The sequence below is a fragment of the Chenopodium quinoa genome, unplaced genomic scaffold (genome assembly GCF_001683475.1).
Source record: "Chenopodium quinoa cultivar QQ74 unplaced genomic scaffold, ASM168347v1, whole genome shotgun sequence".
NCBI lineage: Eukaryota > Viridiplantae > Streptophyta > Magnoliopsida > Caryophyllales > Amaranthaceae > Chenopodium > Chenopodium quinoa.
In genome coordinates this window covers 19,553,225-19,566,094 of record NW_018742204.1, presented here as the reverse complement: position 1 = coordinate 19,566,094, position 12,870 = coordinate 19,553,225, and the positions used below count along the sequence as shown (strand labels likewise).

Here is a 12,870-nt window from a genome sequence, read left to right as displayed (position 1 = left end):
CATCTCAGAGATATCAATTCTCATTTATCACACAAGCCACATAAGCATATTTTAATATTTTTAAATACCAAGAGGTGGGGTCCTTATTTTAGTGAATTGACGACATTACATGACCATTTAACGGAGGGGTAGTTGCTGGAAAACAAGCAAAACACCAGAAACTTTTCTAATCGAGCTTGCCCTGTTCGCTGTTGCCCTTCTCTCCTTGTTTTCTTCACCAAACTAAACCCACCCAGAAAGTAGCGAAGGGTAAGCTGTCCGGAGCTTGGATCTATGGAGGATTCGTAAACTTTGGTCTCCCACTGCCCTTCAGACGAATTCATTCGTTGATGTTCGGCGTGGATGCAAGGTGTTGTCACTTATAAAGGTAAGCTCAATGTCCTCAGTAGTTGAGGTGTACGTAGTTAATATCGCTGTTGCTAATTTAATTTCGACAATTTGTAGTGTGAATTGGTCGTAACCTTTGATTTGCGACCTGTGTAGTGGTATATTCTTCTAATTGTTATTGTATGAATTATAAATTCTGATTGCTATATGGGTGACTTCATTTCTGAATTGTTTTCTGAATTATTTGTAATGCAGTTTGGGTGAACTGAATTCTGAATTGATTCTGAAATTTTTGGTAATGTGAAAGAATTCTGAAATTTTGGTAATGTGAATTAAATTCTGAATTTTTGGTAATGCGATTTTGATTAGGTTTATTTCTGAATTTTTGGGCCTATGTGTGTTTCCTATGTGTTTGATTACTGTCTTTACTGATATTGCATTCTTCTATAAACTGTTGTAGTTGATGATACATAATATGTGTTTTATATAGTTTGCAGTTAGTTATGTGTTAAATTCTGCTGTTGGTGGTCATTGGTAGTTGTGGGTAATGGATGAGAATTTTGAAATGGATGCAGACAGATTTAGTCCCTTAGGAGGGGTGGGGTGTGATGAGATTGGTACGTTGATGGAGATATGTGTAGATGATAATGAAAATGAAGGCAATATTACTTTGGATGAAGAGAACTTGGATAATATATCCCTCTCACAGACCGTTGAATACAATTCTCCTTTACCATGTATCAATGACAACTCTTGTAGTCAAAACCATCAAGGTTCCCCAGTTGAGAGTGTAGAGACCTTAAATACAACAGTGTTAACAAATGATGTGATTGAAGGCACCTCTATTGAACCTCCAAAGGTCGGAATGGTTTTTAAAGGATGGAAGGATATTGAGTGTTATTACAAACTATATGCTGAGGAGTGTGGCTTTGGGGTTAGCCGGGTTCAAGGATCATATACTACTAGTAAAGAGAGAAGGGGAATCACTTGGAAGTGTGAATGTTATGGTGCACCGGATATGAGGGCGAAGCGAGAAGCTAAGAAAAGGGCGAAGCAAATGGATGTTGGCGGTTGTGGAGGAAATGTGAATGGTGTAATAGGGGAGGTAGAGCTATCACGTGGGAAAAGGAAATCTAAAAAATGTTATTGTAAAGCTAGGGTATATGGAAGTGTGAATCGTGAAGGGCTTTGGGTGTTGCAAAGAGTGGAGTTGGAGCATAATCATGATCTGTGTCCAAGTATGGCAAATTTAGTGAAAGAGTACCGTATGAAGAAGATGACCTCCACTGTTCGCAAGCGGTTGGTGAATTATTATGAGGTGGGTGTACCTGTGAGTGTAATACGTCGATGTTTAGGCACGGAAAATCCTAATTTGCCTAATGTGAAGGATATGCAGCATGAGGTTTACAAACAACGGCGGCTTAAGATGGCCGGTGGAGATGCTGAAGCCATGATGGCTTACTTTGATTCCATGCAAGCCGATAATCAGAATTTTTACCATGCACATAGGTTGGACGATAAAGGTCGTTTAAAGGACGTCATGTGGGTTGATGCTCGGAGCCGTGTAGCTTATGAAGACTTCGGTGACGTCGTTTGCTTTGATGCCACATATCTCACAAATGAGTATGAGCTACCATTTGCTAATTTTGTTGGAGTCAATCACCATGGCCAGTCGATCTTATTAGGTTGTGCCCTAGTTTCTCATGAAGATTGTGATACTTTTCGATGGTTATTTAAACAATGGTTGTTGTGCATGGGCAATAAAGCCCCTCTTGCCATCCTAACTGACCAAGCCCCTGCTATGAGGAAGCCATTAGTTGAAGTCATGCCTAATACACGCCATCGATGGTGCATATGGCATATTCTCCGAAAATTTCCTGACAAACTTGGGAGGTGTGCCATGTAAGTTTTCTAGATTGGTTTTATTAAAATTGTTTTTGTGTTTATAATGAAACTTTTCAGATTTCTTTTTGTTTTGTTCTGAAGAATCTTCACCTGTTTTGTGGTTGTTTTGTTGTGTTGTTTGCAATATCATATTGGTATGTTTGTTGCCATTTAAGTTTTCTGCTATTATTTTTGTTGTGTTGTGTGCAGTATGATGTTGCCATATTTGTCAGTGAAATGGTGTTATAATTGATACCTGCTATGTATCAAGAGAGTCAGTACCTGCTATGGTGTAATTGATAATATTTGTTGCCATTTAGGTGTATATGAGATGGCCATATAGATGGCACAACATGTCTATCTTTATAAGCTTAAACAGAAGGAGTGTAGCTCTATATGAGGCTTTGGGAGAAATGCTCTGGTGTAAAATGAGGATGAGGTTTTTTTGTAGGAGTAGGGTATTATATTGATTCACGGCATATCCATATCCTGATTCTGAAGTCTTCTGAAATTTAACTTTATCTGATATGACATTTTTTATGTGTCTTGAATAATTTTATGGATAACTTGTATGTTGCTGATCTTGAACTAATTAGATATATTCAGTGCTTTAGTATAAGTGAATAATGCCTATTTTTCTACATTTGACTGCTGAGCATTTTTGTAAACTCCTGATCCTTGAAAAAATTGCTATATGTATTTAAGGCTACAAGTGTATGGAGGTCAGTAACACTTTGAAGCAAACAGGTACAATGATTTCAAGAGCCCGTTGAAGAATATTGTTTACGATAGTTTCACTACCGTAGAATTCCAGACCCGATGGTGTGAAGCAATGAAGAAGTATGGTTTGGTAGACAATGAATGGCTTCAAGAATTGTTTGTAGAGCGGCACATGTGGGTGCTAGCTTGGATGAAAGAGTTCTTTTGGGTCGGTATGAAAACTACGCAGAGGGTTGAGAGCATCAACAAGTTTTTTGATGGGTTTGTCACCCGTAAAACAAGGTTGTGCGAGTTCCCCGAAAAGTACTCAGCTGCAATGAAGAAGAGGGTTGGTGATGAGACCGATGCAGATGCAAAATACATAAGACGACTTGTGAGTGGGTTCAGAGCAGAGAGATACTTCCAACAAATTTACACTGATGCGAAGTTCCAAGAAGTGCAAAGAGAATGTGCTAGAATGTTGTACGTAGTTCCTAAATCTGAGACTGTGATAAGTGACGTTGAAATTCAGTATCTGCTTTCAGATCGAGTATGGATTGTTCCGGAAGGATCAAATGAAGAAATAATCACTGATTATCGGAGGTTGTACACTCTGGTATTTAATCCCGTTACCAAAGACATAACATGTGATTGCAGGAAATTTGAAAAGGATGGGATTCTTTGCAAGCATATCATTAGAGTTTTTGATGAAAATTTGGTGAAGGAAATACCATCGAAATATGTACTTGATCGGTGGCGCAAAGATGTGATGCGGAGGCACACACGTGTAAAAGTGGCATATCATGACCCAAGTCAAACCGCGGAATGCATTCGCTACAACAAGCTGTTTCCTGACCTCGAGGCCTTGTGTGATGAAGCTTCCAATGTAGATGAGGATACAATTGTGGCTGTTAGAGAAGCAGTTCTCAAATTGCGCACCGAAGTCAGAGTACGTCGTGCACTTCACTTGGAGAAAAATATTCCGGAAGTGGTACCTAGTAACATGGATCCTTGCTCTCATAAAGGATCATCAAATCAGCCCCCTGAAGCTGGAGGTACTCCAATGTCTAAGCCATGCAATGTATCGGACACCGGAACAAATCCCAACAATGCACAAAACGAAGCTTCAACCAGCTCAAGATTTGTTGTCCGAGATCCAATTACTCAAAAGAGGCCTCGTGGTCGGCCTAAGGGCGCAGCCCGAATTCAAGCACGGCACGGCACGAAGTTCAAATCCCGTGCCACGGACAGGGTTGAGAATTCCCAGGCACGGCCCGGCACGAGCACGACCATGGCCCGCCGTGCTGGCCCGTCGTGCCGGCCCGCAGGCACGGCCCGGAACGGCCCGCGGGCCAACGGTAATGTTACCGTTTATTCTAGCTCCTTAATAAGCCAAAAAAACGGCTAAAAAACGGCTAGTTTTTTGCCAATTTGCTCCCCAAAAATTCTATAAATACTCACCTCCATTTCATTCCCAAATCACAAAATCACAATCTCTTCTTCTTATCTCTTATATTCTCTAAATCTCTAATAATCCTTATTTTCTTAAATTCTCTAATTATTCTCTTAAATTCTCTAATTATTTTCCTAATATCGGAAAAAATTAAAAAATTCGTAATCGTAATTAGTGGAGCGTTGAAGCACAGTTGTAAGATCTAAACTAATCTTAAATTTATTATTGTTTTATTGTTATTATTAGAGTAATCTTGTTTAATTATTATTGTTGTTAATTGTTATTGTTGTTGTTATAATTGTTGTTATTAATTATTATTATTGTTACAATTGTTGTTATTATTTATTTTTGTTGTTATTGTTATTGTTATAGTTGTTGTTATTAATTATTATTATTGATATTTTTATTGTTAAAATTGTTGTTATTAATTATTATTATTATAGTTAACCACTTTTTATTAAAAAATTAATTGTTAATTATGGCATCGAACAACCCATCATCTAGGTCTAGGGGGAAAGGCCGACTTATCCGTAGTAGTAGTTCTAGGGAACCACCAAGTACAACGAGCCCCCAAATTACGAGTCAAACCAATGACCCCATTTACTTCCCCCCGGGCTATGAGCCATATAATACGTCGGGATTTCCAGCACCACCACTAAACCAATTTCCACTACCACCATACCAATTTCCACCTAATTATATCGGTGATCAACAAAACTATTGTTCTAGCCAAGGTAGCCAAGAAAGTACCCGAATTCCCTCCGGTTCTACCCCTTCTACTGCCACTCCCACTAGTCCCACTACTAACCATCACACACATCATGAATGGTTAACCGAAACTGAGATGCTACTTTTGAAAAACCGAAGGAGTGAGGTATGGCGTTATTTTGTCCTAAGTAAAGATGGTGAACAATGGGCAAAATGTAAAACATGTAATAGTGTATTCACAGCAGTTACCAAAAACGGAACGGGACACTTATCTAGACACATGAAAGCTTGTGCAAAACCAGCTAGTGATCCAACCCAACCCAAAATTTCCCAATTCCATCCATACGGCTTTACATACAACTATGAGAGGGATAGGGATGAACTAGGAAAAATGATAGTACACGCCGAACAACCTTTTCTTTTCTCGGAAAGTGACGCATTCAACACCTACATTAACAAAGCACTACAACCCCAACATAAAAGAATCTCTAGGAAAACCGTTCGTTCCGCCGCAATGAAAAATTTCCTAGAGTACAAAGTCCGGTTACAAGCCGAATTGAGTAACCTTAACTGTAGAGTATCTTTAACAGCCGATTCTTGGGATAGTGGTTATAAATATCACTATTTATGTGTGACTTGCCATTGGGTAGATGATCAATGGATGTTACAAAAAAGAATAATACATTTCAAAATGCTGGAATACCCACACACCGGCATTAACATTGCTCACCATTTAATGCAAGCAATAGACGAATACAACCTTCGAGATAAAATGATGTCTATGACTTTTGATAATGCAACCTCTATGACATACACAGCTAATCTTATCAAACAAAACTTAACCGATGTACTATTAGACGGTGAAGCTCTTCATACTAGATGTGTTTGCCATGTACTTAACTTATGTGTACAAGATGGAGTTCGGGCAATTGGCCCATACTACAGCAAAATCAGAGATGCTATTATGTCTATTAATAGCTCTAACATGAGATACCAAGAATGGAAGAGTTTTCTAAAACAACAAAAGATAAGGGTAATAAAAATTAGAACCGATTGCCCAACTAGGTGGAATTCCACCTATGACATGTTAACAAAGGCAATTGAGTACAAGGGCCCGTTAACATTATTTTACAACCAAAAATTTCCACAAAATGCTTTGTATGATAATGATTGGAATAACTGTGAAAGATATATGCAATTTTTACAGTTATTATATAACATGACGTATTGTTTTTCTACTGTTTACAATCCTTGTGCTCAAAACTTTCTTTCTAATGCATGTTTACTCGCCCAACTTTTCGCTGATCATCGCCATCAAAGTGATTATGATCAGTATCTTCCAGCAATGGAAAAAAAGTGGCGTAAATATTATAGTGAGATTCCTTTGATTTATATTTTTGCTTCCATATTAGATCCTAGGCAAAAGTATGAAAACACATTTATGTTAGTTGACATTTACTTTCAATGCATGTTTCTTGACTATGATGTAGAAAACTATAAGACTAATGTGAAGGATCAGTTTTTTGCTTTATATAGAGTCTATGAAGCCAAATATGGCACCGTTCCTCGCTCAGGGCCTTCCCAACCATCCAAAAACGTAAGTAAGAAGGCCAAACATTTATTTTCACAAGCTACTAACTTGATTTCAAGGTTTTCAGGTGATTCATCAATCAGGAGAACGCAAAGCGACGTCTCGGAGTTGCAGATGTACCTGAGTTACGACTTCACCAAAGGCATGGACGACGATGAGATAAACAGCCTCGATCTCCTTGCATGGTGGAAACAACAAAGCTCGAAGCATCCAACTTTGGCGGCAATGGCACGAGACATTCTTGCTATCCAAGTTTCCTCCGTCGCCTCCGAACGAGCTTTCAGCGCATCCGGAAGGGTTTTATACGATAGAAGAACAAGTCTAAAACCCGAAACACTAGAAATGTGCGTGTGTTTCAAAGATTGGTTGGATGCGGAAAATCGCTCACAAGACCGTTCTTACGACCACAACGACAACGAAGAAGGAACCTCCGCTTCCGGTTCGGGTTCGGCTAGTTCCCAATCTATGCAACTAGCCGATGACCTTGAAGGCGAAGGCGAAGACGAAGACGAAGACGAGCAAGAAGAAGGAGAAGAAGAATAGACAATTATTGTATATTGTACGATTTTAAAAATATTAATTTTATCATTTTCCAATTTTTGTTTAATACCATCATTGTATGATTTTTATCATTGTTATCATTGTACAATTTTCTCAACTCAAGTAATAATAATATAAAGTACGCATTATTCACATCCAAAGTCCAATTTGCCTTTTTTCCCCGTTTTGTTACAATTTGTAAATTCATATTAAAAAAAAAATTATACCAATTACTAATAAATCATAAACATTAAATTTTAAAGTAATAGTATAAAGTAAATATATAAATATAAATATTGAATATACAAATTATAAAACATAAATATTCAACTTATACTTATAAAATTCATAACTTAATAACTTATAACTTATAAGTTATAAACTTATAAGTTATAACCTTATAAAACTTATAATTATAATTTTATAACTTATATACATTATAAACTTATTAATTTATAATGTTGTCATATAAAAAAAAAAATAAAAAAAAAAAAAAAAAATTTGAAAACTGCACCAGCCCGCTGCCAGCCCGCAGGCCAACCCGCAGGCCGGCACGTGGCCGGCACGGCACGAGCCCGCCAGGCACGAGGGCCGTGCCGTGCCGTGGGCTGGCCTGTGAAAATGGCCGGCACGGCACGGCACGAAATCCTGAGCCCGCCGGCACGACCGGCACGGCACGAACCAGCCTGTGGCCCGCCAGGCACAGCCCGCGGCGGCACGGCCCGGCACGGTGCCCAGGTCTTACTCTTTTCTTTTTTTTTGGTGAGGGAAAAACAATACTTTTTTTAAATACAATATACGAAGTACAAGTATCTAAGGACCGCAAGATGAATACAAATAATTAACGGAGTGTAATAGGGTCCGTCTCCGAATTGGTAATTCATTTTAAAAAAGGATAATTATTCTGTCTTATATGTATATGTAAATGGTGTTGTGAATATTAATATATATTAATTTTTTATTAAGTATATTAATATACTATATGTATATATCATCATTAGATTAAATGAGTTTTAATAAGTTTGATTAATAAGTTTGATTAATAAGCAAATTTGCTAGATCAACAATGCTATACCTCATCAAACTCTCCTTTATTTAATTCTTAGGTGAACAGATACTAATTACTGAAATCCATTTTTATACAAGACGAGTAATACCTAGAAAAAAGTGTTTTCACACATGCATTTGATATAATAAGTTAAATTAAATGTAATCTTCAAATCTATTTTCATTAAAATTCACATATTGCGTGATATCTTCGTTATTTGATATAGGTGATGATTTAGGAAATCTGATCCTTAAATAACGCTAATCCATTGACACTTTGTGCATGGTTACTTTTGTTTTGGTGGGACAAGACAAACTTATATGAATATGAGTACTAGTAGACCCTATACTCTACAATGCCTTACCATATATGTTCTTGTCATTTTCCTCAAATCATACTACTTTCTTCTATTTTCCATAACCCATAATCCTATAATCTTGTAGATGTACGAAGTAGAAGATTTGATCATAATCTTGTTATACCCCAGGTGAGCATTTAAGTAACATCTCCATAACCCATGATCCTCAATATTTATGGATAAAATGGTATTGATCTTAACTAAATTACTACATAATTATAAGTATTACAACTATTTTTGAATGTAAATGTTGTTACGTAAATATTATAGAAAAATACCACCCTTAAATAAATTTTACTCGTGCGACTTATACAACCTACATTAGAACCCTAAAATATTTCTATACTTCGTACATCTACCCTACATTACAACCCTTAATTACAACCCTTAAGATTAGCCACATATATAATCCGTAATTATCTTGTAGCGTAATTAAAGTAATGTATACAACCAAAGTCAATTTCAACCCAAGAAAACGAAAATCGACATATCTAAGTAGTCCGATCCCACAATGAATCGTAGTTAATTACCATGTCAATTAATCGATGGGTCGTGGTTTAACACTTTCATTCAGCCCAACTGATTTCAAATTTCCCTTTTATTGTATTAAAGAAATCCTTATAACCCTTATAACCCTCGTAACCCTAATAACCCTAATACCTTATAACTCTAAACCCTTATAACCCTAATAACCGTCAAACCCTTATAACCGCAATAACCCTTATAACCCTAAACCCTTATAACCCTAATAACCGTAAACCCTTATAACCCTAATACCGCATAACCCTTATAATCAGAAACCCTTATAACCCTAATAACCCTAAACCCTTATAACCCTAATAATCGTAAATCCTTATAACCCTAATAACCGTAAACCCTTATTACCCTAATACCTTATAACCCTTATAATCAGAAACCCTAAACCCTAAACCCTAATAACCCTAAACCCTAAACCCTTATAACCCTAATACCTTATAACCCTCATATCCCTAATAACCCTAAACCCTTATAACCCTAATAACCGTAAACCCTTATAACCCTAATACCTTATAACCTTAATAACCCTAAACCCTTATAACCCTAAACCCTTATAACTCTAATAACCCTACACCCTTATAACCCTAAACCCTTATAACCCTAATAACCCTAAACCCTTATAACCCTAATACCTTATAACCCTAATAACCTTAAACCCTAAACCCTCTAAACCCTAAACCCTTATAACCCTAATACCTTATAACCCTCATATCCCTAATAACCTTAAACCCTTATAACCCTAATAACCGTAAACCCTTATAACCCTAATACCTTATAACCCTAAACCCTTATAACCCTAATAACCCTAAACCCTCATACCCCTAATAACCCTAAACCCTTATAACCCTAATAACCGTAAACCATTTTAACCCTTAACTCTTAACACCCTTATTACCGTAACCCTTATAACCCTAATAACCCTTTTAACCCTAAATCTTTCACACCTTAGGGCCTGTTCTCATTGACTGAATTGAGATGAACTGAACTTAACTGTACTTAATGTTTTATAAGAGAAGGAAATTAGGAGCTGAACAGAAAAGAACTGAACTGAACTGAGCTAAACTGAACTGAACTGAACCGAATTTCAACGTATGAGAACAGGCCCTTATTACCCTAAACCCTAACAACCGTACTCGGAACTCTTAATCCTAAACCCTTAACCGTACTACCCTTATACGTATGTGTCTTGAATCATATTTGTGTTTATTTTAAATATTGTGATTTGTAGCAAAAGATTAAGATTAAATAGTACATAATAATTACCCTCAACCCTTAACCCTAAACCCTAAACCCTAGAACTTATCTCTTAAAATACTCATCAGTAAGAAAGTCAAACCTAATTTTTTTTTTAAAATTTAATAACTGAATTTTTTTTTTTAGAAAATAAGAAGTTTGATAATTTGTAGCAACAATTAAACGATTTGCTTTAAATTAAAAATAAATTTCCTCAATAAAATAAAATAATAAAAAACCAACATCAACTATTATTAAAGATACTTATCAATATCAACTAACGTAATCCTACTACTATTAAATTATACTATTTCACTTTGTGGTTGGACGTTCATCCTAGGGAAATTTTGAGAAACATCCTAAAGGAAAGTTGTAAGTTGTGTCAGCGGAAAAGTATATACAAAGTACTACCATATATATTAAAGAGTAGAACTTTTTATGTTCTCAAATAATTCAACCATATCGTCCCTAATCTACCTTTTCAGAACTTACTACAAGCTACATTGATTATCAACTTACTAATGTTGTTATTTGATTTTGTATTGATGTGACAAGACCTACTATTTGTCCAAGGAAACACTCCTTCCCAACTGAATGATTCACAATCCTAGAACTTATGTTTTACATATCCTACACAATTAACCCCCTTTTTTTAATAAAAAAATTTAACCCTTCACCTTTTCCTGTACGTTATTGTCATTTATCTTAAAAAAAAAAAACAAATTTGGGAGAAGGTAAATTTGCACAAATATTGTTCCAAATTGGAGGGAATTTTGGTAAAAATATTAATATTAATGGTTGTTTGTAAAAGCAAATGGGGTGAACATTGTGGGACTAAAATTTATCCATTAGGTACTGTCAAAAGGGGACGGAGGGAGTAGTTGATACATTACAAATATTATTTAATGTTATAACATCGTACACAAATTTGAAAGCGTCGTAAAATTAAAATTTCAAACATTTTAACACAACGATATAATTTAAATACAGATAACGAAGAAAACTAACAAGGTTTCTAAAAAGGGAAAGGGAGCAAATATTTAAATAGGGTCGGAAAAGGAAAGTAGAACAAGTATATATTTAAAAAGGGAGGAAGTATAATTTAATACAATGAAGAAGCTTCATTTGTCTTAATACAAGTTCATATTTCTTATGTTTGTGCTTGCTTAATCACACTGAATTCATGCTATTTGTTCCCAAGACAAGAAAAGATCCAAAAAAAATAAAATAAAAAATAAAATAAATTTAGGAGTGGTACAATCAAGATGAGGTATGAGTATTTGTTAAGGATACACGTGCATATTGGAAACATTTGGGACATGAAGGATCAAACATATGTCAATGCCCTTGATGTAATTGCGCTTGTTGTCACTAAGGCTTATGGAACTTTTGACACTAAGTTCATGGGACCAAATTACCATTATACCCTCAACCCTAAACCCTAAACCCTAAACCCTAATCCCTAAACACTTAACCCTTAATTGTAAACCCTTAACCCTTAAGCCTTAACCCTCAACCCTCAACCCTAAACCCTCAGCCCTTAACCCTTAACCCTTAATTGTAAACCCTAAACCCTAAACCCTAAACCCTTATCCCTCAACCGTTGACCTTAAACCCTAGACCCTAAACCTTAAACTCATTACGTATGTATAACTAATTCAACACGTTAACTTTACTTATTATACGGTTGTATCTATGTACTCTTTATTGACTTATCAAATCTCTCCATATACTCAATAATGTTCACCGTCGGCATTATTATACCGTTTATGTTAAATACAATGAGTGACGTTGCTTGATTATTCCTCGATATGGAATTCCTTTGAACACACATATGTGTTTATGAAATATTGTGATCATATAATCAGCCATTTGATAATTGTTCATAATTTGCATGCTACTCTGATGGTTTTCAGATTTTTTATTTGCATGAGAAGATTAGTGAGCTTGATGTAATAGCATGTGTTGGAAGGTTTCGTGTCGATCCTTTCATAAGGTACACTGACGTTAGCCTTGAGTCAAAGTATGAAGTAGGTGAAAATGCCTTTCGTCTAGGTTCTTCCATTGCTATGTGGAATGCCCGTGGCGTTACTCGTCCCTCATTTAAGTCCAATGTCCAGAAAATTATCGCTGTTCACAAGCCTATCATATTCATAATTGTTGAGGCAAGAGTCTATCGTAAGTCATTTGAAGAAATTTTTAGTTCAATTGGACTTTGGATGAGAGTGTTGGGTTGATGGGTGGGCTTGCTGTGATATGGGACGAGAAAGAAGTCAAACCAGATGAGTTGCTGGTCACGATGACACAAGACTTCCCAATGAGGCTCTTAGGCACAATGAAGGTAATTGGCTAGTGAAATTCAAATTACAATTATTACCCGTTATCAATTGTATGGATTTCTGTATTTCACACAGCCGGCACCTAAAGAAGATGAGGACGGAGCAGCTGATGAACCCCGTGCAAAGGACGAGGAGGGAGCTACTGGTGTGGAT

The 12,870-nt window shown here is 36.3% G+C and overlaps 1 protein-coding gene across 1 annotated transcript; it reads left to right on the top strand.

Moving 5' to 3' along the window:
• The first annotated feature begins 339 nt into the window (after nucleotides 1-339).
• Nucleotides 340-12,615, top strand: LOC110683420 (protein FAR1-RELATED SEQUENCE 6-like). The gene is made up of 4 exons (XM_021859826.1): nucleotides 340-367; nucleotides 818-2,229; nucleotides 2,959-4,137; nucleotides 12,351-12,615. The coding sequence occupies exons 2-4, from the start codon at nucleotides 875-877 to the stop codon at nucleotides 12,613-12,615; spliced, it is 2,799 nt and encodes a 932-aa protein (XP_021715518.1). The 5' UTR covers nucleotides 340-367; nucleotides 818-874.
• Nucleotides 12,616-12,870: the final 255 nt, after the last annotated feature.